This window comes from Artemia sp. Qi Xiang Cuo, chromosome 16 (genome assembly GCF_049724085.1).
Source record: "Artemia sp. Qi Xiang Cuo chromosome 16, ASM4972408v1, whole genome shotgun sequence".
NCBI lineage: Eukaryota > Metazoa > Arthropoda > Branchiopoda > Anostraca > Artemiidae > Artemia > Artemia sp. Qi Xiang Cuo.
The window spans coordinates 34,252,993-34,280,753 of NC_142809.1; the positions used below are offsets into that span (position 1 = coordinate 34,252,993).

The 27,761-nt window shown below is 34.7% G+C and overlaps 2 protein-coding genes across 3 annotated transcripts in view; one reads left to right on the top strand and one right to left on the bottom strand.

The window, feature by feature from the left end:
- Positions 1-20,378, bottom strand: part of LOC148942829 (uncharacterized) — a 58,064-nt gene extending 37,686 nt beyond the window's left edge. For both annotated transcript variants that reach the window (XM_089102034.1, XM_089102033.1), the window contains exons 1-4: positions 20,288-20,378; positions 15,056-15,199; positions 9,281-9,495; positions 2,198-2,372 (exon numbers count right to left, since the gene is read on the bottom strand). In XM_089102034.1, coding sequence (XP_088958160.1) covers positions 2,198-2,372; positions 9,281-9,495; positions 15,056-15,182 — 517 coding nt within the window. In that variant the 5' untranslated portion in view covers positions 15,183-15,199; positions 20,288-20,378. The remainder of the gene's footprint in view (positions 1-2,197; positions 2,373-9,280; positions 9,496-15,055; positions 15,200-20,287) is intronic.
- A 103-nt stretch (positions 20,379-20,481) lies between these two features.
- LOC148942830 (uncharacterized) overlaps positions 20,482-27,761 on the top strand; it is a 42,946-nt gene continuing 35,666 nt past the window's right edge. The window contains exon 1 of the mRNA XM_089102369.1: positions 20,482-20,517. Within this exon, the coding sequence (XP_088958495.1) occupies positions 20,482-20,517 (36 nt within the window). The remainder of the gene's footprint in view (positions 20,518-27,761) is intronic.

Here is a 27,761-nt window from a genome sequence, read left to right on the forward strand (position 1 = left end):
GAATCATGTGAAGACTTTCAAAGTGCATGGCTCGAGAACCACAGTAGGCCAGTTACCTGTTTAGTAGTCTATTAGCGTCTAGAAACACACCAAGCAAAAATGAACTAAATGTATTTTATTCATGTTTTATGATTTGCTGGGTGCTGCCAGAAATTATTGGCTATTATTTGTCAGTGAACGACTTTAGTTTTCCCCATCATTGGTATCCCCTACTCTAAAACGTGAGGAAACACAAGAAACTGATAAGAGACGAATTTTCACGGTTTTAATATTTAATATTAACTATATACTACTAGTGCACTTGACAGTTCAGCTTTACACTGCAGAACTACACTCATTCAAAATAAGCTTCAACCTAATAGATTAAAATCTTGATTTCAATTAAGGAACTAAGTTAACTTGGATGTAACCTAAAAACTTTCTGAGAGTAGATAATCTTTGGTTTTCACAAGCTTTCATTTGACTATCAAACAGTTCGTGGTAGCGAACTGTAAGTAAGGAGCGACCCGGCTCAATAGTAACCAAAACTCTAAAAAACGAAATTTGAATACCAAGAGATATATCAAAACAATCGTCTTATTATGCTGATTTCAAATATATAAGTTTCATTAAGTTTAGTCTTACCCATTAAAGGCTACGAGCCTGAGAAAATTCACCTACTTTAAAAAAAAAAACCTCCTAAAAGTCATAGAATCTTAATGAAAATCACACCATCAGGTTCAGCGTGTTAGAAAACCCTAATGTAGAGGTTTCAAGCTCCTCTCTGCGAAAATATAGAATTTTGTATTTTTCACCAGAAGAAAGATCATGGATGCGTGTTTATTTGTTTGTTTTTGTTTTTCCCAAGGGTGATAGTATCGACCCAGTGGTCCTAGAATGTCGTGAGAGGGCTCATTCAAGCGGAAATTAAAAGTTCTATTGCCCTTTTTAAGTGATCAAAAAGATTGGAGGGAAACTAGGCCCCCTCCCCCCTCCCTTTTTCCTGAAATCGAAAAAAATTTTGAGATAGCCATTTTTTTCATCATAGTTGAAAGGCCCAATAACAATGCCTTTGGAAATAACATGGCCTCCACACAGCCCCAGGGTAAAGGTCTTTAAGTTATAAAATTTGCCATTGTTTACGCATAGTATTTGTTTTGGGGGAGTACGTATACATTTTTGGGTCGGGGGTAGGGACGAATTTTCAGCTATTTTTTTCCCATGGGGGAATCTTCCATGAGGAGGGAACTTTCCAGGGGGTGAACTTGTCAGGGGAAATTACACACTAAGGGAATTTGCCCGAATTCCTATACGAAATTCTTTTTATACGTCTTGTTTTTCTTTTCTGTCTCAATTTTACATGAGAAGTCGTTAAGGGTAATTGTCTGAGATAAATTGTCTAGAGGATATTTCCGTTGAGAGGGGGATTTCTCCATGGAGGTAGGGCCAGATTACCTGCCATTATTTAAAAAACAATCAGAAATTAAATAATAAGGTTTTTCAACTGAAAGTAAGGAGCAACATTAAAACTTAAAACGAACAGAAATTATTATGTGTATATACAGCATTACCCCCACCTCAACAACTCGCTATTTACGCTAAAGTTTGAATTTTGTCCCAATTCTTTAAGAACAACTCCTGAAACACAAGGGTCGTTTGATAAGAACAATAAGAAACTTATTTTAAAAGCACTAAAAAACTTGAACGTAAAGAGCGAGGTTTTGAGGAGGGGGCAATCCTCTTCATATGCATAATAATTTCTGTTTGTTTTAAGTTTTTATGTTGCTCCTTATTTTCAGTTGAAAAAACTTAGTTTGTTTTTATTTAATTAAAATACTTAGGGCAAGGTTAGTATCTGAAGCATAGGCTAGTTATAAAAGAAAAGTATACAATCACATTTATTGTATCCTTTTGGCAAGAACCATTTCTTCAATTTTGGCCAATTTAAATAACAATATAGATAATAGAAATAATTCAGATAATAATCTTTTTAGCCTTTTGATTAGGTTTGTAGTTTTCTTAGCGACGCTAGATTGTGTAAGCTCTTTTTCGTCTTTTTTCTTAGAGACAGACGCGAAGTTTCCATACATAGTCGTATATGCTCTACTCTCCACATGTGCGCAGTAGACTTTTTTTTTACAATTTTATATCAATAAAGCACTAAACCAAAAATTCGTCTCAAATATAGTATGGAAATAAGAAAAAAAATAAATATTACCGTTGTTCCTCGGACTTCTCGTTTCAGAAGACGCGGCAATTTCTTCCCCTAAAATATCTTTGACAGACTGGATTTCTTCTGTGAAATCTAGGTACACTGATTCCATTTCTGAGAATCTCAATTGCATTGTTCGATAACAATTTGTCGCCTTGTTTTCCATATCTTCAATTCTTTTCTAATAAAAAAGAAATACATCTTGGAACATTAACAAGGTACAACAGATAGAAGACAGGGGGTTGGGGCGGACAGAATCCAAGACTGTAACCAGATGGCCTATGTGATGGTATTTTGAACAAAAGAAGCGAAACCCTTTGTGATACATCGTGGTTCTTGTCGACGCACCCTACATATTGATAAGTATCAACTATACATGATAAGAAATAACGTTCCTTCCCCCTTAGGCAAAAAGCATATTTCACTAAATCTATTACAATTACGATTTATTTACAATACCCATTGTAAGGCATAGTGATTTTTATGAACACATCCTGTATATTGGATGATATTATCTATGTAGTATAATAAATTATGTTCCTTCTCCCTCAGGCAAAAGGCCAATTTCATTAAATCTACAATAAAATAGATTTGTCCGCACCCTTCGTACTTGAAGGATCAGCAAATACTGTAAAAGAAAAATCTTTCCCATCGGATAATTAGTAGATTAGCCTACAATCAAAACCATTAAACGAACGGAAGGCAATATTTGGATTCTTTTAGGGAAGAAGCCAAAGTGAAGACCATTTCCTCTATCCCGCTCTATAAATAGAGTGGGATAGAGAAAATGGTACTCGCGTGTACATTGGCCTTATGTGCCTGAAAACAAAAGGCTTTTTCTAGTGGTACTAATAATTAAAACTAACAATATGCCTTCTGTATTATTTTCTCTTGGTGTATATGTTACAGAATTCTTCAAATTGGAATCTGTTAACTCGCCTTTCGAATTATAAAAATATATGTGCATAGGAGCTCTTACTTAATAAATAGCCAGTTCTGTCAATTTAGAGCGAAATAAGAATAAAGTATATGAGAAAATAACAGTAATGGTACTGAGTCATTCGTGTCACTTTTCGATGTAGTCATTTATGGAACCGTTCACAAGCTCCTGAAACAAGAACTGGCTATACTATGCCTACTCTGTTTTGATTAATTGTCGGTAAAGATAAAAAAAAAATTGAAATAGAAAGTAGCATAAAGAATTCATGTCCCTTGCTTCTGTAGTCCTTGTTTTTTCTGTTTCATTTATGGCAATCTTGAATAGACCCCGGCGTTGCGCTGGCGGATCGACCAAACGCCACCAACGAGAGGCCCGGTTGACCGCCACCGAAGTGTCGGTACGCCGCCGGCACGCCTCAGGCACACCGGCAGAGGCGGTGGCGTTCGGCTGACTTTGAATTAATTTTGCAGCAATTCTTTATTGCGTCAACCGCAAAGTCGGAGCTTTTTTTTTCTCGTGTAGTTCAGTATTTCGATTTTCCTGATTAGAAATCAAGCAGGGCTTGCACTATCCCCAAATTTTCGGGTATTTCACCAATAATCTAAGCGTTGGCATCACGGTGCCACCCCTAGCGATTTATCACCAGTGACTTTCCTGCCAAATATTACTTTACATACCATAATTCTTCACTACTCTCTTGTTCGTTAATTTTCGTCTCTTTTGTTACTTTGCATAAAAACCAGACAGATGCAATTGCAATACATACAGTTCTTCATATGTCGACAAAAAAAAGTATCGTCTTTATGAATTGAGATTAAATCATTTCGATTGCAGTTTCCCAATTGCTATTTCTTACATCATTTGTAGTCAAGAATTTTATTTTTAAGTTGAATAGAACGCATTCACTCTTATACAGCTTCAGTTAGATTTTGAAATTGATAGTCGACAGATTGTTTCTACAGCTGAATCGTAAGTTTGTAGAATTTTGTTTTCTTTTGCTGTTTCTTAATGTTTAATACACAATTGCTGAACGCCTGATAGATTAAAGAAAATATAATCCTCTTTCTGAAATTTGTTTACCCCCCCCCCAAAAAAAAACTTCTATTGAGACAAAATTTCGCTATAGACGAAGCTATGTACAAGGTTGGGGAATTAAAGATTGAAACGGAAGTTACCCCACAAACATGATTCATAAAAAAATTGTAAATTATTGCCGATAGGGGAGATAGGTGGCTATCATTTTAAAATGATAATACTTCCTTTTTGTTAATTGGAAGCAGGGATGCCAAAAAGATATTTTTTTTTTTTTCATTTAAAGTGGAGACGGAAGAAAATGATATCAAATTCCCTGGGAACCATTGAAACATTTTGATAGACCCAGGAACCCCCATTGGGACTTGTTCATTGTCTTGGGTATTTTGCAATTTCTCATAGGCTACTGGACTAATTTGGGTTTTTGTGTGTGCTCCCTTTTAATTAGATTCTTTGGATCTTATTGAATGCCACGGCGAATCTATGACTTAGTTTTCCAATAATTTAAGGTGAATCTGGATAATTTCGAAATTTTTGTTGTTGTCATTGTACCCCTTTACTCAAACCCGCAATTTTTTTTTCAAGGAACTGTAAGCTGTTTAACGGTATTTCACTTGTTTGTTTGAACAATATAGTGACCTAGTTAATTATTAAGTAAATTATCTTTTTTAATGTAAAGCTGAGACGGTATCCTATCAAGGTGGTATCCAGAGAGGAAGGGGGGGGGGGTAGGGAGGTATTATATTTAAATGATAATATCTCGAATTTTTTTTTTATTGAAAGCAGGGATGCCAAAAAGTTAATTATTTTTTTTTGTAATTTAAAGCAGAGACGGTATCCTATCATGGTGGTATCCAGAGGGGGGGGGGGGGGAGCTATCATATTTAAATGACAATACCTCAATTTTTTTCTAAGCAGGGATGCCAACAAGTTAATTATTTTTTTTTAATTTAAAGCAGAGACGGTATCCTATCAAGATGGTATCCAGAGGGGGCGGGGGCATAGGAAGTTATTTATTTAAGTGATAGTACCTTGAATTTTTTTTATTGAAAGCAGGGATGCCAAAAAGTTTTTTTTTTTCATTTAAAGTAGAGACGGTATTCTATCACGGTAGTATCCAGAGGGGTGGGGAGTTAGGGAGATATTATATTTAAATGATAATATCTCAAATTTATTTATTTTTTAAAGCAGGGATGCCAGGGGAATTATTTTTTTTAGTTTAAAGCAGAGACGGTATCCTATCAAGGTGGTATCCAGAGGGGGGGGGGGGTTAGGGAAGTATTATATTTAATTGATAAAATCTTGAATTTTTTATTTAAAGCAGGGATACCAAAAAGTTATTTTTTTTTTTAATTTAAAGCAGAGATGGATATCATAGAACATTAATGACAGCTTTAAAAAAATACAAAAGGGAGTGCGAAGGAAGTGAGAGAATTTTAAAAGAATATGACAGTTTGATGGCTACAAGTAAATATTAGGTGGAGTATCCTATAAAAGTGTACTGTCAATGAGTAGAGAAAGTGACTTTGTAAATTTAAGCTGTGATTTGAGAAAGACTGATGAAAACATTAATGTTTGCGGTCAACATTGATCGCGCCGGCGGCGTGCCGGTGGCACGCCACCGCTGCTGTTTTTGGCCCCACCGCCGGTCATCCCTCATCGGCGTGGCGCCGGGGTCCAATCTTGAATACTTCGCGCATTGAAGGTATTGGCCTATTTCAAATACTCGCTCAAGATACACCTGGAACTGATGGATTTAATTTTCTATCGTATACCATACACTAACAGATGGACTACTCGTAAAAAATCCAGTAATTAATTGTTATTCTTATAGCTGCCTTTAAATTTCATAGAATGGAACCAATCCCATTTGAAAAGGGCTCTTCAAAATTTTTCTCTGTTGGCCTAAACGTGTCTATGCGTTTATACAGTTAGTTTCTCCCAACAATCACCATAAATTCAGAACAGTTCAAGGCTATGCTTTGGAGATATAGGGTTATTACCATTACTAAATTTATAACTAAGCTCTGGCAAACGATCAGATATCCCCTTAATAATGGCAATAGGATCGTTTAAAGGCAGTTTTCCGCTTATTCTAATGATTTTCCAATTTTGAAAACTCACCATTAATTAATATAATACAAAGATACACTTGTGGAGACTCGTATGATTCTCATATTTTTTATTTTTTTTTTCCCTCTGTGTACAGAATTAAGAAAATTCAACTCAAAACACCGACTTTGATGTTTAAGTTCGAGTTCTTAATACTTCTTACGCACCTCGTGAAATTGATGCTACATAATTTGAAATAAATAATTTGTAAAAGTTGATTAATGAGTATTTACCAGCTGAAATTACCTGACTTTAATAGAGTTGAAAGGTTACACAAATTTTTTTGGCAACTGCCAAACAGATTTGGAGGGAGTGTCTCTAAAACCTCCCCAAAAATGAATTTGAACATTGCTCCACTTCTCAAGACAACGAAATAGAAAAAGAAATAGAGAAAAAAAAATTTAACATTTAGATACTAAACTAATTTCCCCAATCTTATTTATGGCTGAAAAAGCTTAGAAGTTTTTTATTTTGTTTTTTAATGTCAACCCAAAATTGTTGGAAAATTTAAAAGAGAAAACAAGCTTGGCAAGATGTTTGAAAGAGAAAAGACGGAGAGAAAACTGGACAGTTTTAACTATAGTCAGAATGTAATGTTGAAAGGAGGTAGGAGCTTGAAATCGTAGAAAAGAGCTCAATTTCTAAAAACAGCAAGATTTGGATCTCGAGACTAAAAACGGCTTTTAATAGTTCTGAATGTACTAGCTACTCAATATTTTTTTAAAAATTATGAACAAAAAAGCAATTTTTACATTGGCATTTCATGAATTGAAAATCATAAATAATTCAGAAGTACAATAAAAAAATCCCACTTTGGCAATTTCATTGTTAGGGGTTTTTGGTATATTTCCAAAAGAACACAGCCATAAACTAACCCTGTGCTTAATGTACATCTAAAAACTAGCTTCAACATTTATGCGAATATATTTGCTAGACCTTTTACCCAAGTGTTCATATTTTTAATTGGGTTAGTCAGTAAGTTGGAAAATGGTTGTTTACATTCAAAATTGTGAGAGACTGATGAAAATAACAACCTGGTTTGATAGAACTAAGTGAGCGTGATATCTAGGGGTCGGTGGTCGGCGTTTACCCCCCCCCCCGGCAATTACCCCCAGCGGAAAATACTCCCCCCGGCAATTACCCCCAGCGGAAAATACTCCCCCCGGCAATTACCCCCAGCGGAAAATACCCCCCCCCCCGTGAAAAATAAGGCTTTCTAAATTTTATAATTTTATTTGAGTTTTATTTTTTTAATTTCCGTAGGGGGAAGGAATTTTGGTACTTGTGTATCATGTGCCAATCACTCCAGTTTGCGTTGTGTAAAATTCGAGAACACGCCGGTTTTAGTCGTTAGTTCCTTTGTTACTTTAGAAATAAATTTAGGCTATAGATTTGCACATTGGGGAGGGGAGGGGGTAAAGTATAGCGGGTCTGCATGCAAAATGTGTTTGGTGCAATTATTCTGCATATTAGATAGATAGATAGATAAGCATATTTTAAAGCCAAATATACAACCATGAACAAATAACATAAACTTTGATCAGTGATAATCATAAAACACTTAAATGAAACACTACATTAACCTAATAATAGTATTTAATACTTGCGAAAACGGTCATTGAAAAAAAAACTTAAATGAAACATTAACTTTACCTTATACTGAGATTTTTTTTTAGTAAACAAAATTTCCAGATAACTTGCTATTCTTCTGTAATTTTTAGTGGCCTTATACACAGCGTAAACTTGAGTGAGTTGCCCATAATACACAAGTACAAAAACTCCTTCCCCCTACGGAAATTAAAAAAATTAAACTCGAATAAAATTCTCAAATTTGGAATGCCTTCTTTTCCACGGAGGGGGGGGGGCTAAAGTATTTGGACAGTTTGGAGTCAGAAAACGAATTTTTCTATGTATATGGCCACTAAAAAATTATTACAGAAGAATAGCAAGGTATCTGGAAATTTTGTTAACCAAAAAAAGGAAAAAAAGTATAAAGTAAATGTAATGTTTCATTTAAGTGTTTTTTCCAAGTGTTAAGTGTTTCTTTTTTCAATGACCGTTTTTCCAAGTATTAAGTACTATTATTAGCTTAATGTAATGTTCCATTTGCTGATCAAAGTTTATGTTATTTGTGCCTTTGATTTATGTTATTTTACTGTGTTCATGGCCGTATATTTCGCTTTAAAATTCACCTATCTATCTATGTATCGCCGGGTAATCGCTGGGGGGGGGGGGGGGGGTTAAACGCCTAGAACCCTAGGGGTCATGGCCCAGGTGTCCTAGATAAATTAAACCTTCAGGCATTAATCTTCTACCAAAACTAAGACTTTAGGAAGTTTTATTCCCAATTCTTTTCTACTTGTATGACACTAAAAATTAAGTGAAATTGGGTTGTGGCAAACATAGAAAAAAAAAGTTAGGTTAGGTTTTCTACAACAAGAGGCCTTGACAATGTGGTTTGCAGAGTAGGCGGAATTCTAAGCAGAACTAGAGCTTTCTTTTTTAAATTCATTATCTAACTTCACACAATCTATCAATCCTTACTAAGTAAGAATAGGGTAAAAATAAGAATATTTCAGACTCCAATTTACTACTACTACTACTACTAACAACTCACCGCAGCACCAAGCCACCTCAGGCCAACACAGCTACGCACACTCCTCCTCCACCCCAATCTATTCAAAGCCTCCCTTTTTACACCCACCCACGAAGTCCACAACGTACCCTAGCCACCTCAACCTTTCTTTCATTATAGCCCTAGAGAGCGGTATTTGGATTAATTGAAAAAAAAAAAATTGGAAATGTAATTCAAGGGAAAAAACGAATGGAAACAGTAAGTAGAAAGCACCATCTTGGGGATTAATGTAGGCTATTGCCCCATCTCTGATAGTCTTGCTACAACTGGAAAGAAAAATCTTAGGAGGCTGATCTACCTTAATATTACCCTTGGTTTTGGTAAAGGAAAGCCAAACCAAAATTCAATAAAAAAAAAAAAAAAATAATACCTGCGTGGCTTTCTTCAATTGCTCCCATTTTGATATTTGTGCTTTCAAAATAGAGCATTCTGTCACACTGTCCATTAGCTGTTGATTCAATGCCACCAACTCTTCTGCCAGATTTGATGACTTTAAACATTCATTCTGATAGCACTGGGCTAACTGTGTATTGTTGCTTTTGATGCTCTGGTAAGCAGTCCTTAAAGTTTCACTTCTTGCAGAGTCTACAAAAATTTTCCGATATGAAAAATCAGCAATATCATCCATCCCAATGATATTACTATATTTAGTTTTTCTCGTAATTATCTAAAATTGATCAACATTTACTGATTGACAAATTGAATATTAATAAACTGATCAACATTTACAGTTTGATCATCTTAATGTATATAAATTGCTGTTGCCCAAAAAAGGGTGCTAGGCATGTTCTCCTCCCCTCTGAAAAATTACCCCAAAAACATTTATTTTGCACTTCTATGATAACTCAATCGAGAGCAAAAAAAAAAAAATCCGAAGAATTAAAAAAAATATATAAAAATTAATCCTCTAAGGAAAATTTAATTAATAAAAAAAAGTGTTCCTATGTTTCAATGTATTGAACACAACATATTTAAGAATAAAAAGAACCCTATTGTAAATGTTGCTATGACTTCGGCCAGGAGGAAGATCAAAAGTCATGCAGATCTTTAATCCATATAAACAATAATGCCCCTCTCCACCATCTTAAAATTATGTAGTAAAAATACTATTAAGAACTTATTCAAACGTCCCTCATATATGTGATTATTTCTTTTCATTTTAAGTTTTGATGTGGCCCCTTACTTTCACATGAATTTTTTTTTTTTAGTTTATTCAATAGAATATAATTCTATGTTTTATTTCTTTTAATTCTTCTTTTCATTTTTGTTGAGTGATCATAGTAAGGTAAGATAAAGCTTAAAAAGACTAATTTGCTTGTTTATTTAAAATAAGGACTTGTGTTTACACCCCGGCGCATCAACCAAACGCCAACAACAAAAGGCCCGGTTGACCGCCGCCGAAGTGTCGCAACGCCGCCAGCAGGGCGGCGACGTTCGGCTGACTTTGAATTAATTTTGCGGCAATTCTTTATTGCATCAAAGGCAATGTCAGAGCTTTTCTTTTCTCGTCTGGTTAAGCATTTCGATTTTCCTGATTAGAAATCAAGCAGGGCTTGCACTATCTCCGAATTTTCGGGGATTTCCCTGAAAATCTATGTGTCACCCCAAAAAAAATTTGGTTCCCCAAATCCCCAAAAATCACAGTGCCAGCCCTAGTGATTTATCACTAATGACTATCCCTGTCAAATATTACTTTGTATACCATAATTCTTCACTACTCTCTTGTTCATTAATTTTTGTCTCTTGTGTTACTTTGCATATAAACAAGACAGAGACAATTGCAACAAGGTTCTTCATATGTTGACAAAAGTATCATCTTTATGAAATTAAAAAAAAAAAAATTTTTTTAACTGAAAGTGAGGAGCTACATTAAAACTTAAAGCAAACAGCAATTATTCCATTTATAAAAGGGGTTGTCCCCTCCTCCATGCCTTGGTATTTAAACTAAAGCTTTTTATTGTTTTAAAAAGTAGAGAAGTGAAAGAGTCACTTTAGCGTAAAGAGCAAGGCGTTGAGGAAAGGACAGCCCCTTTTGTATACAGAATAATTGCTGTTTGTTTTAAGTTTTAATGTTGCTCCTATTTTCAGTTAAGAAAAAACTTGTTTTTTATTGAATTTCTGAACTTTTTTCAGCTAATGCAGGTTCAATTTTGGCTCACCTTGCATGATAAATTAAAACACAAATTACATATTAATTTTGGCAGATTTATTCTGGATATGAAGGGTTGTCTCCTCCTCAATACCTTGCTCTTTACGCTAAAGCTGTTAGCACTTTTAAAAAAGCTTCCTATCCTCATGAAACAGCCCCTTTGTTTTAATTTTAGTAAACAGTCAAACTTTAGCATAAAGAATGAGGTATTGAGGAGGGGCAACCCTCCATGTACCATATAATTTCTGTTCATTTTTTAAATAATGCCAGCAAATATGGCTCACCCTTTATGAAATATACCCCTCCCCCACATGGAAAACTCCTCTGTGGAAATTTCATCCAATACAAAGTGCACCCCCCGTCAAATTCCCTCCAGACAGTTCCTTCCTTGCTGATAATCACCCCTCCCCTTTCTGTAAAATTGCTTGTGGATGATTCACCCTGAAAAATTCTCCTTAACGTTTTTTCATTGGAATAAGACTTTAACCTCTAATCGGTTTCTTGATTACCCCAGAAATGCCCTCTTACATGGAAAATTATTTCCCAGAAAACAAAACATGTGGAATAATTCCCCTGGAACATCTCCATATAAAAAATTTGGCAAAGAGAATGTAAGACAATTAAAAAAGAATTTGTACAGTAATTCTGTCAAAACCTCAGTGCAACATTTCCCCTAGAATATTCACTCATCAGAAATTTCCCTCTCAAAGGAAGATTCTCCTCTTAAAAATTCACCCAAAGCACAACCCCCTCCCCCTTAATTTTGAACTAAGGCTGACTAAAAGCTCAAAATCTATTTCTCGCTTCATTTGCTCCTGGCATTATTCACCCCTAGGTGCAGGCCTAGGGACCTAGTGGTACATCCAGGCCTGAGCATGCACTAATTCCCTTTAGGTGAATTAACTTTCCCTTTAAGCACACTCTGAAAGTTCCAACGTAATGCACAAATCACTTTTTGAGATGACATATTTTGAAAATCTGCGTACACATAGTGTCTTTTGATTTAGTTCAAGTTCCCCCTCAAATACCCATTTTGTCAAATTTTTAACTTGATATGCGTAGCCTTAATAGTGCTAATTTCATACTAGTAGAGGAATCTGATGGTCTGATGGTGACTAGTACACTGAATCTGATGGTGTGATTTTCATAAGATTCTAGAAATTCCAGGGGGTGTTTTCCCCCTTTTTTCGAAAATAAGGCAAATACTCAGGCTTGTAACTTTTGATGGGTAACCCTAACTTGATGAAATTTATATATTTGAAATCAGCATAAGAATCCGATTCTTTTGATGATCTATTCGTAGCAAAACTGGCTGTATACTTCCCAATAACAAATACTATGTGTAAACAATGGGCAAAGTTCACAACTTGCAGCCCTTCCCCTGGGGACTATGGCAGGTCATTTTACACCTAAAGACAGTTATAAGATTTTTGACTATGCTGAACACAATGGCTATCTCAGAATTTTTATTTGGTGACTTTGGGAAAAATGAGCATGGGAGGGGGCCTAGTTGCCCTCAAATTTGTTTGGTCACTTAAAAAGAGCACTAGAACTTTTGAATTCTGTTCAAATGAGACCCCTCGTGATATTTTACCCCTGAGAAGAAAAAACAAACACCCCTGAGAAGAAAAAACAAACAAACAAATAAACACATCCATGATCTTTCTTCTGGCAGAAAAAAAGAAATATAAAATTCCACGTTTTTGCATATAGGAGTTTTAAATCTCTACACTAGGGTTATCTGATACACTGAATCTGATGGTGTGATTTTCATAAGATTCTAGGACTTCCAGGGGGTGTTTTCCCCCTTTTTTCGAAAATAAGGCAAATACTCTCAGGCTTGTAACTTTTGATGGGTAACCCCAACTTGATGAAATTTATATATTTGAAATCAGCATAAGAATCCGATTCTTTTGATGATCTATTCGTAGCAAAATTGGTATCCAATTTTTAGACCTTTGGTTACTATTGAGCCAGGTCACTCCTTACTTACAGTTCATTACCATATACTGTTTGATGAGATTAAACCATTTTGAATGCAGTTTCCCAATTGCTATAAAATTCTTACATCATTCATAGTCAATAATTTTATTTAAGTTGAACAGAGTGCATTTTTAAGTTGAACAGAGTGCATACACTATACAGGTTCAGTTGGATTTTGAAAATGATAGTGAACAAATTGTTGTGACAGCTGAATCAAGTTTGTAGAATTTTGTTTTCTTTTGCTATTTTTAGATACATATTCTTAATGTTTAATACACATTTATTTAATGACTGATAGATTAAAGAGAATGTAATCTTCTTTCTTAAAATTTTTTACTCCCCCCCCCCGTCCCCCCCAAAAAAAACTTTTATTGAGACAAAATTTAGCTATAGACTACATACACGGTTGGGGAATTGAAGATTGAAACAGAAGTGAGCCCAAAATATGATTTATAAAAAAAGTATGTTTTTGCCTATAGGGGGGGGGGGGATAGGGGGCTATCATTTTAAAACGATAATACCTTAATTTTTTTTATTAAAACCAGGGATGCCAAAAAAGCTTATTATTTTTTCATTTAAAGCAGAGACAGAAGACAATGATATCAAATTCCCTGGGACCAACCATAGAAATATTTTGATAGACCCAGGGCCCCCCATTGGGACTTGTTAATTGTCTTGGGTATTTTTGGACTTCTCATAAACTACTGACCTAATTTGGCTTTTGTGTGTGCTCCCTTTTAATTAGATTCCTTGGATCTTATTGAATGCCACAGCAAATCTATTATCTATTATTTCAACTATTATGCAAGGGGTCTGAAACACCACAGCCATTTTGTTTCTAGCAGATTTCTACTTCTCTTGATGAATAACAAAGAAGACCAGTGTCAAGCCAGCAACTTGCAAAGTTTTTTAACTCATAAATAGGCCCAAATCTATTGTAAATTCAAGCTGGGATTTGAGAGAAACTGGTGAAAACATTAGTGTTTGCAGTCAGCATTGATTGTGCTGGCAGCATGCCATGGCTATTTTTGGCCCTGCTGCAGCTGGCATTCCCTTATTTATTTATTAATACCAAAATATGGTAAGCTTTAACAAGCTTGTTGCAATAAACAATTATAAAAAAGTCTATGACAATGTTGATGATATAACATAAACATATAGTAACTGAAACATACAGTAGCATACCAAACTAACTGAATCATATCTGTTAATAATTGAAACATTGGTGTGGCACCAGGGTCTACTTGTGTTCATCTTAAATTTTCTTGATTCTGACTTGAAATTCAACTCCATGTTATTCAATTCAAATCAAATTAAAAAAAAAACCTTGATAGGTACTTCAGATTTTATTTGGACTAACAAATCCTGTCAATTTTATTTGCTTGGTTCTGACTTAGTTTGACTCCATGTTACTAAAAAAAAGCCCATTGAAGGTAGGCCTACTTTAGACCAGAAAAACATTCCAATGTACTCTTAGTAGACGGGTTCCTGATCACAGGAGGTGAATTTGGTATCATATACTACAGCTGCAGGTCCATTTTCAATTATTCAAAGAAAATGCCTCATTACATTAATCTTTTTTATTTTTTCCAAAAGTGTTTATGAAAAACATAAAGTAGATAGGAAAATCTGTGTTATACATTGTAAACTTATGCACATATCTTATTGCAGAGTTCATTTGTTTGGTTAATGTTGCCCTCCTTGGCTTCAAACAAAAGTTTTTTGGGCCCACAACCACTTTGTTCATAACATTATTTGTTTTCAAATTTTCTTTATCTGCTACTCCATTTAAAATGTTGCAGTGTCTGCAAAAGCAACTTTTACCCTAATACAACAATCAAACCTTTTGTTTCCAATTCCAATGCCTTTAAATAAATGGGCAATTCTTTATTGCTGCCTTTTTGTTTTTGAAAAAGAAAAGCTTCACATCAGGAAAAACACATCAATTTACAATGTTGAGAATTGTAAAAAATGGCATTAACTTAATCAAGGATTAATAACTGCATAACTTACCATCACGTCCTCTTCTTGAGCTTTTATTAAAGCTAATCTGGCTTGTTGAACCGATTGGCTTCAGCTTTCTTGATGTAGGCCACTTTGCTGTCTGAACCTTTTTAATTCTCTTTCTCAATCCAGTCATAGTTTATAGCTTGCCTCCTTTAAAAATGGCAAACTCAACATTAATATTAAGCATTAATGAGATCAAATCCTGCAACTTTCAAAAATTGGCATAATTATCAGTATTTTTATGCAACAAGGAGGGAAGAGAGGGGGGGGGGGAGGAACTATGCTGCTTACAAAAAAATTATTAATATGACTTAACAGCAGAGCTCTCCCATATATACCAAACTTTTAAATATCTTATAGGATAATTTGTTTAAAATTACAGAATAAGTTATGGTAAATACTCATCTCACAATAAAAACAAATTTATTTTAAAACAGCTGCACAAACACTATAATAATAGTAGACATGGACAAGGGGACCTCAATAAAGACAATTTGTTCTGTTGATTTATGTGTACATTTACGGACTTTCAATAAATACAAATAAAAAACCTTTTTTCCCATAACTAAATTTTATAGCAATACCTCTATTCAAAATCATTGGACACACCTACAATTGATTGATACTGAATTCTCTAAATTTTAATTGCAACCCAACATTTTAGTTCTTAACCAGAAAAAAAAATTACCAAACTTTTCTATAACTAACCATAAACTAAATCATGTCAATTAAAAAAAAAAAAGAATTGAAACTTTCTAAAAAGTTATTAAAGAAAAAAGGTATATTAAACCTCTGGAATAAGAATTATTAATGCAGAGCAGGAGCATCAGATCTAGGCCTGTTAAGATACATGTCTTTGAATCCTCCTCATGAAAGGGCAGATCCAGTCTCAAATATAGAGATCTGAAAAATGACCAATTAACCTCTGATAACAGATATCAATTGGCAACACTGATGGCAATATCTAAGCCAAGTCAAGAGAATGGGGGACCTTAGAACTCCCAGTGGCAACCCATAGACATTCCAACTTGAAGCTTGGGTTGGATTAGTCCTTTGTACAGAAGTCAAATAGCTTTGGGGGAACAAGTGAAAAGCAGAAACTTGGTCAGTGCCAGAGTTGAACTAGTACCAGCAGCACACTTCTCAGCATGGGTACTGAATTTTAAAATCAATCATTTTGCTATAATTTTCATCTAGGATAGTCAAAATATTAGCAGAATCAAAGCCTAGGGGAGTCCCCATTTGATTCCGTGGTCTCCCCTTGCCTTTTCTGTGCTCCTTAAGACAAAGTCTATCAAAATAATCCATATAAAGGGGGATAAAACACAACCCTGCTTAACTCCTGATTCAATACAAAACCAGCTACTAACCTTATTTCCTATCTCAACCCCAACAATGTTATTCTTATAGCACTAATCACTTAAATGTATGTATCTGGTATACCATAAAAGCATAGAACCTTCACTGAAGGTCTTCTATCAACTGAATAGAACACTTGCTCATATTCTATAAAGCTAAGGGCTAAAGGGATCAAATGACTCAGGCACTTCTCAATAATTAATCTAAGAATAAAAATTTGGTTGACACTTTGTTTCCCTTTCCTAAAACCACAGTGTTCTTCCCTTACAACTTTATCTACAGCATCTCTAAGTAAAAAAAAAAAGTGTTACCATGCCAAGTAATTTGCTTCTTAAAAAAAAGAAAAAAAGGAGAAAAAAGAAAAAGAAGCTAATGCTTCTATAATTACCATACTCACTCTCATCCCCTTTCTTATAGAGGCTACTTCTGCTTTTTCAGTAGTCATATTCATAATCTTCAGTAATATATCTCTAACTTCATTATATACATATATATATATATATATATATATATATATATATATATGAAACTTATTTACCACACTAACAGCACCTGCAGCCTTATTATTTTTTAGTCCTTTTAGTATCATCTTTAATTCTTCATTGCAAAGTAAATCTTCCTTCACATCCAAAATATTCTAAACTTTTTCATTCTTTTCTATATCTTTTCCTGAAACTCTATCACAGTTTAGCATATTCTCAAAACATTCTGTCCATTTCTTTTTAACTCTTTCCTTATCACTAATTGTGTCCCTTTTCCTGTCTTTAACTAAAAAAAAAGTACAGACTGACTATTCCCTTTCAGTTATTTAACATGTCAATACAACATTTTACTAATATGCCATCTGGCTGCATCTTCTAGATCTTCAGCAATTTTATCCAAGACATCCACTTCACACCTCCTCAAGTCATACTCTAATACTTTCCTTACATTCCTCTTATTTTCATATTAATTTAATTAAAGCAAAAAAAAATTTCAGTTATTGCTTAAAACTATGCTGAGGAAAATCTGGAAAAGAAGTTCATATTCCTCAGATTCTGCTCAACTCAAGTAAAAGTCAACTTGGGTGTACAGTACAATGCTTTTAATTAATTGACTCTGGTATGCATGAAAAGTGTGACCAAGTAAAGAAAGATCAAATTTGCAAAGTCAACAAAAGAGTAAAAACTTTAAATTTAATTAATAGGCCTGCAGCACACAGTTGTACAATCCATTTAAATTTAGGGGAAGGGAGGTTTGTTTTTCAAATTGTAAAAGGGGGAGGGGAACAATTTTGTTGATTTTTCAACTTTTCAGTGATACAAGGATTGGATCTTTGCTGAAGCTTTTCTATTGGCTGAATCAAAACACCTGCTCATAATATATAAAAGTAAGAACTAAAGGAATCTGATGACTATATAAAAAGATGCCAATATTGACTGTTGTACCATCACAAACAGAAAAATACAGGGGGAGTATTATTTTTCATTCCTTGGTTGAATCATTTTAATCTAAATAAGTTTAAAAGGACTGTTGAGGTAGGTATATATTCCCAGGGATAATAGCACTTATTTTACTGCAGACAGCCTTTGTCTGTGTAGTCTATGTCAGTACAATGGAGCATTGTGCAGGGTGTGTCTGGAGTGGTGAACAGGGTATGTAACTCCTTTGTCAAATAATGTATATTACACACATGAAAAAGCCTTTGGCCTTTCTTAGCTGGAATAGTAAAGAACAAATAGTGGGAAATCAGGCAATGGAGCAACTGAAATATGACATCATACAACAGAGAAGCATTTGTTTTTAAATATACTTGTGTTATATTATCTTGTCAACAGGTACACAGGTTGAACCACTATTCAACATGATTCAGATTTGTTGGAATTTGTATTTCATTTTAATATATTGGCTAGGATAGGCCAGAGGTTATTCTTTACAAACAAAAACTGACATTATTATAATTAACATCATTCATTTGGGGCCCCTTTAAGGGCTCAAGATGCAACTAGCCCCAGAAGAAATTCTTGAATTATGAAAGAGCATAAAAAAGGCATCAAATTGACATTTTCACTTTCATCATATCTAAATTATGTGGCCCACTGTAAATTTACCAGATTTTAGCTAACTTAAATTAACCTACCTTAAATTGCAGCTAGGAGCAATCTAAGGATTTCTTATCCTTTTAATCTTTTGGTTTTTTACATAGTCTAATGCCTTAGGCTAGCCTACAAGATCATTAACAGGGAGGGGTGAAGCTGGAGATAAATTGTCAAAAAACTGTAGAGACCATTGAAGTGAGAATAAAATTAGCATCCTAAAATTATGTCTATTTTTATTTTACCACTACATGTCTCCTTCAGTCTGGAAAGCAGGATACCACCAGATGGCTAATTTAACAGTGTATATATATACAAATCTTTAAATTAGCCAACCAGCCAGCCAATATTTTAAGCCTAGGAGTCCAGCTGGACAATTTTTTTCATTGAGAAAATTTTTTTTACTCCATAATATGCAGAATAATCCTAGTTAACACATTGTGCAGGAGGAGAGCCTTTATCTTCTCTTCATTCCTTGTTTTTGCAGTTTTTCTAAGAAATTTATGAATTTCTTAGGATCTAGCCCTATATATTTACAGAATATATACCCCCATCCCCCTAATGTGCAAATATATACCTAGAATTGCCTCCTCAATCTAAATGTAACATCTATTTGCATCACAAATGAACTTTACTCCCATATTAGCCATATGGTGGATGTCCCTGGAAAGCCTATATTTAATAACTTTACTGAATCAAATGGCAGGCTAGTGTATCTATTTTATTTGCATGTTTCCTTTAGAACCAATCAACAACTAAAACTTTACTGATAGGCCTAGGCCCAGTAGCTTGACATCTCCTTCCCATGGTGTATTTTGGACCTAGAATTCAGTCCTAAGTCTTATTCACCAAACTACGTTACTATCCACAATGTCAAAGAGCCCTTCAAAAAGGACTTAGCTGCAGATACTTGTTTTAGGCTACTAGCCTAGAATCTATGAAAATGTTTGGTCAATATCTACAAAATCATATTATTGAGTTAGGACTAAAGTGAATACACCATTCGATGGCTTTTTTTATGCTGATTACAAATATAATAAGCATTTCTATCGGAAATGAATTTCAGCCCCCCCCTATATATGCAAATTCAGGGTATATATTTCTACATTAGGGGGGGTGGGGGCAAATTTTTTTTCTGTTGTAAATGGGAGGTAAGTTTAAACTTTACCCCAACCCCCCCCCAAATGTATAAATATATACCCTGAATTTGCATAGGCCTATATAGGGGGGGGAGGGGGGCTTAAATTCATTTCCGATATAAATACTTATTATATTTGTAATCAGCATAAAAAAAGCCATCGAATGGTGTATTCATTGTAGGCCCTAGTCCTAACTCAATAATATGATTTCGTAGATATTGACCAATGTTTTGGCTTATGCGGAAACATGGTTAAATTCTTACAGAACAAGTTAACAGGCCTATTTATAGCTATTCTCATACTTGAATTGGTAAAGTTCTACCAAATCATATTATTGAGTTAGGAATAAAGTGAATACACCATTTGATGCCTTTTTTTATGCTGATTACAAATAGGCCTAATCATTTCTATTTGGAATGAATTTCAGCTCCCCCCCCCCTATATATATACCTAACCTAACCCTGAATTGGCATATATGGGGGGGGGGCTGAAATTCATTTCCGATAGAAATGATTATTATATTCGTAATCAGCATAAAAATAGGCCTAGGCATCGAATGGTGTATTCACTTTATTCCTAACTCAATAATATGATTTGGTAGAACTTTACCCTTGAATTCAGGTTAATTGATTAATTCTTTAGAAAAAGATAGGCCATAAGCTAACCTCTCAGGATGCCTTTAATATAACTCCCAGAGTAGGATATATATTTTTCAATCAAAATTTGCGTTTGAATTCAACATGCGTTATGATGAAGATGCTGTTACATCTGTGATTACTAGAAGATTGTAGATTATGGAATATAGCGCCATCGCTTCCCAGTGCAAAAAAATACTGTAAAATAAAATATAAATTTCAAAATGAGTACATGTGATTTTTTCTGGAAATGGGAAAAGGTAGGCTAATTGATTTAAAATCGGTCAATATATACCAAATCATATTATTGAGTTAGGACTAAAGTGAATACACCATTCGATGCCTTTTTTTATGCTGATTACGAATTTAATAAGCATGTCTATCGGAACTGAATTTCAGCCCCCCCCCCCCCCTATATATGCCCATTCAGGGTTAGGTTGGGTTAGGTATAGCCGGTAAAATTCTACTTTAGCTACTTTTGGCTATCTTGGGAAGGGGCTAGGTTAGGAAAATGAGACTTTCAGGGATGGGTCTACAGGCTAAAGTTTGTCCCGGGAAGGTATTTTGAAGTACCTACCTCCACTCCTTCTCCCTCTAGAGGGTCATGAAATTTGCCTACATGACAGGTCTATACCCATTGAAATTTTGACAAAACAACATTTTACCTTAATTTTCAGTCATCAGTTTCTTTTTCTCTGGCTTTAGCTCTGAAAATGCTATTTCAGTTATTTGAGCAGAATTTTAAGACATATAAATAGTTTATTTCCAAAATTTAGGAAATGTATTTGCATATCTTTAAAACCTTATAAATTGAGACTGAGCAAAGTTGTGAAGCTGAAAACAATTTTGTTCTACTTCATTTAAGCAGAAGATCTATTTTCCAAGGTTTTACTTTTATGACACACAGATTTTTAAAGGTCAGGACCCTATAGAGGGAGGAGGAGTGGAGGTGGATACTTCAAAATATCTTCCCAGGACATACTTTAGCCTGTAGACCCATCCCTGAACATGGGCGCCCATTTGGGGGGGCAGGGAGGGGCTCCCGCCCCCCCTGGCTGAATGTTGCTGCCTTGTTTTTTTATTTTTGTTCTGAGATTTCTATTATATAGCATTAAAAGTGCCAATTAGACAAGGTTTACCCCCCCCCCCCCCCTGGAATTCAGCTTATGGGCGCCCATGTCCCTGAAAGTTTCATTTTCTTAACCTAACCCCTTTCCAAGATAGTCAAAAGTAGCTAAAGTAGAATTTTACCCATTATGCTTTGCTCTGTGAAAAGGAAAACCCTATAACATGCTGTGCACACAGTTTTTGATTTAGCCTGAGGATTCAAACTAAAAGTGAAATGACATGAGTTCAATAAATTTCTAGTTGACAACACAATTTAGTGGTAAATTTTGAATTGTCAACTTTATTCAGCTAGGACAGAAGCTTTTAGTTCTTATGTAAATGAGAGGTAAGTTTAATTTTCCCACCACCCCCCTATTGTGCAAATATATACCCTGAATTGGTAAATAGCCTATAGGGGTGGGGATAAAATTCATGTCTGACAAACCCCCAGAGTATAGCCTAGGGGTAACTTGGGGTAAGGGTTTTAAGTTATGACCCGGGGGTGTAAAGTTTTATGAAGAGGTGGTCTTCTGAACTTTAGAGAAGGCTCATTTGATTGGAAATGCATAGTTCTAGTTCCTTCTTAAGAGTCAAGCATGTGGGAGAGAAAATAGCCCCACTCCTGATATCATCTTTTCCTCAAACACATTTGATCAAAATTGTGAGAGAATATAATAATGTCATCAGTAATCAAAGAGAATATAATGATGTCTTCAGTAATCAAATATAAGAAATATTTAGGCAGATGTTGAACTAAATCAAAACATACTATGAGCATGTTGACTTTCAAAAAGATGACAAAGCAATATCTCAAGAACAGCTTATATTATTAAGTTAGATCTTCAAGAGTAAGTTGTGGGGGATTTTGAACAAGCCAGAAGGCACTTTGTGTATACTTTTAGTACTAAAACTACAGTTACTGTAACTAATGATGCTAAGAGTATTAAGGTGAAACTTCTAGGAAGTGATTAGGGGGTGTTCCAATTAAACAAAAAAACTGTATACATGCAGGTTTTCAAAAAGGTATATAAGCAATATCATAGGCAGAACCACTCTATAATAGCTAGAAATGTCATTGAAACATTTAAAAAAGCTAATTTGATTCAAAATTAAAAGTTCTAGGGTCCTTTCTAAGAGTAAAAATAGATTGGATTGCAATCAGTCTGTCTCTCAAGCCAATTTATTTCCTCATTACTTTTCTTTGAAAACTTATTCTGTTGAAAAAGTTTTTTTTTAATTAATACAAATATATGACACCATCATTCAGCCAGGGGGGGGGGGGTGCGGGCGCCCCCCTCCTTCCCCCTAATGGGTGCCCATGCAATGTATTATTATTTTTTCTTGTTTTTTTTTTGTTTAGACCTGGGTACTTTGTATCAAAGGAGCTGTCTTAGGAACTTTGAAAAGGGCTCATTTGATTGAAAATAGACAGGGCTAATGCCCTTTTTAATAGTCAAAAGTGACTGGAGAGCAACTAGTCCCCCTCCCACAACCACCCTCCCATTTGCCCATTATGTTTAAAAATTAAATGTTGCCTTAAGATTAAATCAAAATGCACTGTGTTAATGCAAATTCCCAATAAGGCATCTCAGCAATATCCCAAGAACAACTGAGGGTATTATGTTCAAACTTTCGGGGCTACTTCTGCTCTTAAAATTTATCCAAATCAAAATAGTGTAAGTGTATCCAAGCTGTCAAAGAATGTAAACAGACTTTTTTTGCAAATGGTATCAAGTTTTCTGTTTCAGGTCAACTAGAGGATTTATGAAACTAAATTAAACACTACTATTTGTGTCCAGATTTTTAAAAGGGGGTATTTTTTTAAAAATTACTGAACATTTTTCTCCAGCATACAAATAGCAGGCCAAACTATAAAGTCTTAAAAATACAAAAAGATTTAAAGAATTGTTTTCTTTTTCCCTGAAAAGACTATGTCAACATAAACCAAACAGAAATTAATTTTAAAAAAACTTTCCACCAAATAAGTATTTCAAAGAAAAGTAAAGAGCTCAAAACCCCTATGCCTTCCCAAGGCCAGAACATAATTTGCACTTTACTGAAAAATAGATATGTTTTTACTTTTATAACTTTAATAAATCAAATAATATTAACATTTTGTTTACTAAATATCAGTATATGTTTATTAAACTGACAATGCACATTCATCTGTATCTTTTTCAGTAAATTGCAAATTATGTTCTAGCCTTGGGAAGGCATAGGGGTTTTGAGCCCTACTCATGTTAATTTCTGCTCGTTTTGAGTTTGACTTGGTTATTTATTGTAATTTCTGCTCGTTTTGGGTTTCATTTATTTATTTATTTTTTTTATTTTTCATTTGTTTTATTCAATAAAGGAGGAAGCCATAGGCTTGTTGCATAACAACACAAAAAATAACAGTTCAAACAGCAACACTGCAAAACACAAAACAAGAAATAAAACAAAAAATATTCATAAATAAAAAACAACTATGCAACAACTATATCACAGAAACTGTTTTTTGTAGAACTCAGTTTTAACAAGAGTACTCTTAAATGATTGTACTGTTTGCATAGAAACTACGGTATCGGGTAAACTATTCCAAAGTTTAGTTGCACGGTTAACGAAGCTATATTGGCCTATTTTCTTGAGCACTTGTGGCTGATACAGTTTATACAAGTTTTGTCGAGTGGTTGAGTAATGGCTAAGTTTGAAAAAATCAGCCCAGTCCACATTATTGACACCCTTCATAATCCGGACTGTATTGATCGGGTCAATCCTATCCCGTTAAAACTCCAGAGAAGGAAGTCCCAAACACTCCAGTCAATGCTGATATGGTAAATGGCTCAAATATGGCACAAACTTTGACGCCCAATGTTGAGCCCTTTCAATTAGCTGCAAGTCACATTCCCATGTAGGATACCACACAGTGGGACAATATTCTACCACTGGGCGTACTATTGTCTTGTATAGTGTCATAAAAGTGTGAAGGTTAAATTTTATGAAACTTCTCTTAATCCGAAGCAGACTGTAATTAGCATTTCGCGCAATTATTGAAACATGCTTGTGAAACTTCAATTGGTTATCAAAGTGGATACCTAAATCCCTTACTGAATCTGAAGATGAAACAGGTGTATCACCAAGAAAAGAATGGTAAGTCGAGCTTTTTGAAAATTAATGGAGTACAAAACATTTTTGATGGTTTACAAACATGGAGTTCAAATTACACCAATCATTTAGGGCATTCAGATCCTCTTGCATAAGGGTGACATCTACCTGGGAGGTAACACTTTTATAAATTTTTTTATCGTCTGCAAACAGTTTGACAGTGGAGTGACGAATTACTTCAGGCAAATCGTTGACAAACAAACAAAATAACACTGGGCCTAAACAACTGCCCTGTGGCACATCACTCAAAATCGGACTCTCACTTGAAAGTGCACTACCAACTATAACTTGCTGGGAACGGCCTGATAAATAATCTGTAATCCATGTTAAAGTTCTACTGCCTAGCCTATACTTTTCACATTTTTCAAGCACCAAACTAATTGAAACTTTGTCAAATGCTTTACTGAAGTCAATGTACAAGCAATCAAACTTCGAACTGAGATCAGCCATATTTTGGAAATCTTTTACAACTTCTAGCAACTGCGTATTACATGACCTGTTTTTTTCTAAAACCATGCTGTGACAGATGCTATAGTTTATTTTGGTTGAAGTAATCCTGTATCCGATATACAATAATCTTTTCAAGAACTCTCGAAAAAATTGAGGTGTTTGAAATTGGACAATAATTTCCAAATTAGGATTTAGATTTTCCTTTGTGGAGTGGCTTTACAACCGCTTTTTTCCACGCTGCGGGGCATTTACCACTCAGTAGACAGTGGTTATCGAGTTATCAATGCTGATTTGTGGTAGTTTCATGCTTGGTAGATTATTTGATTTTATTTTTGTCCATTTTTGGTTTAATGGAGTTCTTTAATTTTCTTTGAAAAATTTATTTTGTGGAAAAGTTTTTTTTAAAATTAATATATGAAAAGAACATAAAAAAAGGCATCAAGTGGTGTGTTTACTTTATTCATAAGTCAACAATATGAATAAAGAAAAATTTACCGAATATACACCATTTTGTGCCTTTTCTATGCTCTATCATAATTCAAGAATCACTTTGGTGGAAATTAAATTTTTGAGTCCAGAAAGGGTTGATAACAACCCATAGTAACCAGAAGTTTAAAACTGTGTTTCTAAAAAAAAGTTGCTATTGAAAAAATATTAGCCTACCATTTCTAGCTGATTCAAGAATGGTAATCATTTTGGTAAATATGAAGAACTTTAGTTCTGAAAATTTTGAAAAACCACTTACATAGCCTACACCTGTTAGCATCACTCTTGTTTCAACTGGTTTATCTGTAAACTGAATGGATGTTGACAAAATCTAAAATCTGAAAACATATATTATTTAGATAAAATTCTACTTAAGTCACTTTGGGTTATCTTGGAAACGGGTTAGGATAGGAAAATAAAACTTTTGGGATGGGTGTACAGGCTAAAGTATGTCTGGGGAAAGTATTTTGAAGTACCTACCTCTACTCCTTCTCCCTCTAGAGGGTCTTGATCTCTGATGACCTTTAAAAATCCGTGGGTTATAAAAGTAAAACCTTGCAAAATAAATCTTCTGCTTAAATAAAGCAACAAAACTGTTTTCAGCTTCATATCTTTGCTCAATCCCAATTTATAAGGTTTCAAAGATCTGCAAATACATTTCTAGGGATTGGCTGCAGTCTTTTTTTTGTCACTTTTTCACTGAATTTGTCACTAAAATCACTTTTTTGTTCATGTTTTGAGCTTTTTTCAGCAATTTTGTGAACTAACAGAAGGTTGGACATTCAAGTTCCTGGAAAAGACAAATTCACTCTTGATAAATAATCTTCCCATAGCTGCTCATAGGCCTCCATTCACTGAGTATCCACCCAAACTGGCTGCTTAGATGGACATTTTGCCCCACATTATTAAGTTGTGTCTCCAGTATTTGTATCTCTTTTTGTGTTTAGACTGTTGACTATAGAGGGTACAAATTAAGACCCATAAGTTTAGGGGATGTCAAAACATAAGAAGGAATAAGAGTCTTTCATTGGATTTATGAGTTTATACTTGTTTGCATAAATATATGAGCAAGTGAGAAGGCTTTCCAAATCCATTCTAATACCTGTTTTTTTTTTCAAGTTGCTTTGAGTGATGGGTAAGACAAAATTTTCAGAAAACTGGTTTGGTAGAGAAGATGGGACTAGACACATAGTGCAAGAATGGTGTGCCTAGAGTAGGGGTGACAGTTCCTTTTACAGTAAAATATGCAAAAAGACACTCAGTAGCAAAACACAGTTTCAAGCTCTTGTTCAACATACTGCCAAAAATGAACACAAGATGAATGTGTCGAATGTGTCTGCTAAACCCAGTCAACACAGACTCACTGGATCAACTTCAACCAAAAACAAGTCACAAGTTGGAAATACTCTATTAGAGAAGAAGCTTGAGATGTTCTGCAAGAGAGATGCAGCTTCAATGGCAGAAATAATATGGGTCTTGAAGATCATAGCCATTTTTTTTGCTGGATCTTTGTGTGATGGTGTTGCCACTGTCTTTCAAACTATGTTCATGGGTGCTGTCCCAGAAGGCTTCTTGTTAAATGCCAGAAAATGACATACTTGTTGACAGAGGCAATTTATACTTATTTTACGAAAATTTTGGTTGAAGACATCCAGTTGTCTGACTTTGTACTGGAATATGATGAGACTACAAACAATGCTGGGGTGAATGAGCTCCAAATAAAGGTCCGGTACTGGTCGAAGGAGCAAAAATTAGTTATTACTTGGCATCTTAGAAGATATTATCTGAGACATGCTACTAGTTAGGATCTGAGCAAGAATTTTCTCTGGTGTATGGAAGATGAAGGACTTCCAATTGAGAGACTGTTGATGCTTGCAAGCAATGTTCCAGCAGTCAGTAAGAAAGTTTGGTAAATTGTTGAAATTTTAAGAAAATTTGGTCAATTGCAGAAAAGGAAAAATGGTATTCAAAAGGTCTTTTAAATATTTGTACCTGCAACAGCCATGCAGTGCATAATGCATTCCAAAAAAGACTACAGGAACTTGGGGAGGAACTTTTTGATATGATAATTGCTGTTTACCATTTCTTCAGCGGATGGTCCCCTTGTTGCGATGATCTTAGCCAGTGTCAGCTAAAAGTTAAGGCTCTTCATAAGTTCATAAAGCATATCCCCACTAGGTGGCTTACCATAGAAGAAGCTGCAAACCCCTTGATCAAGCAATGGTCTGCTCTGATTGAATATCTTCTGGAATTTGGGCAAAGAAAAGAGCTTAAAGGACTTTATTTCAAATCCAAAGTATCTGAAAATTGCCAGTTG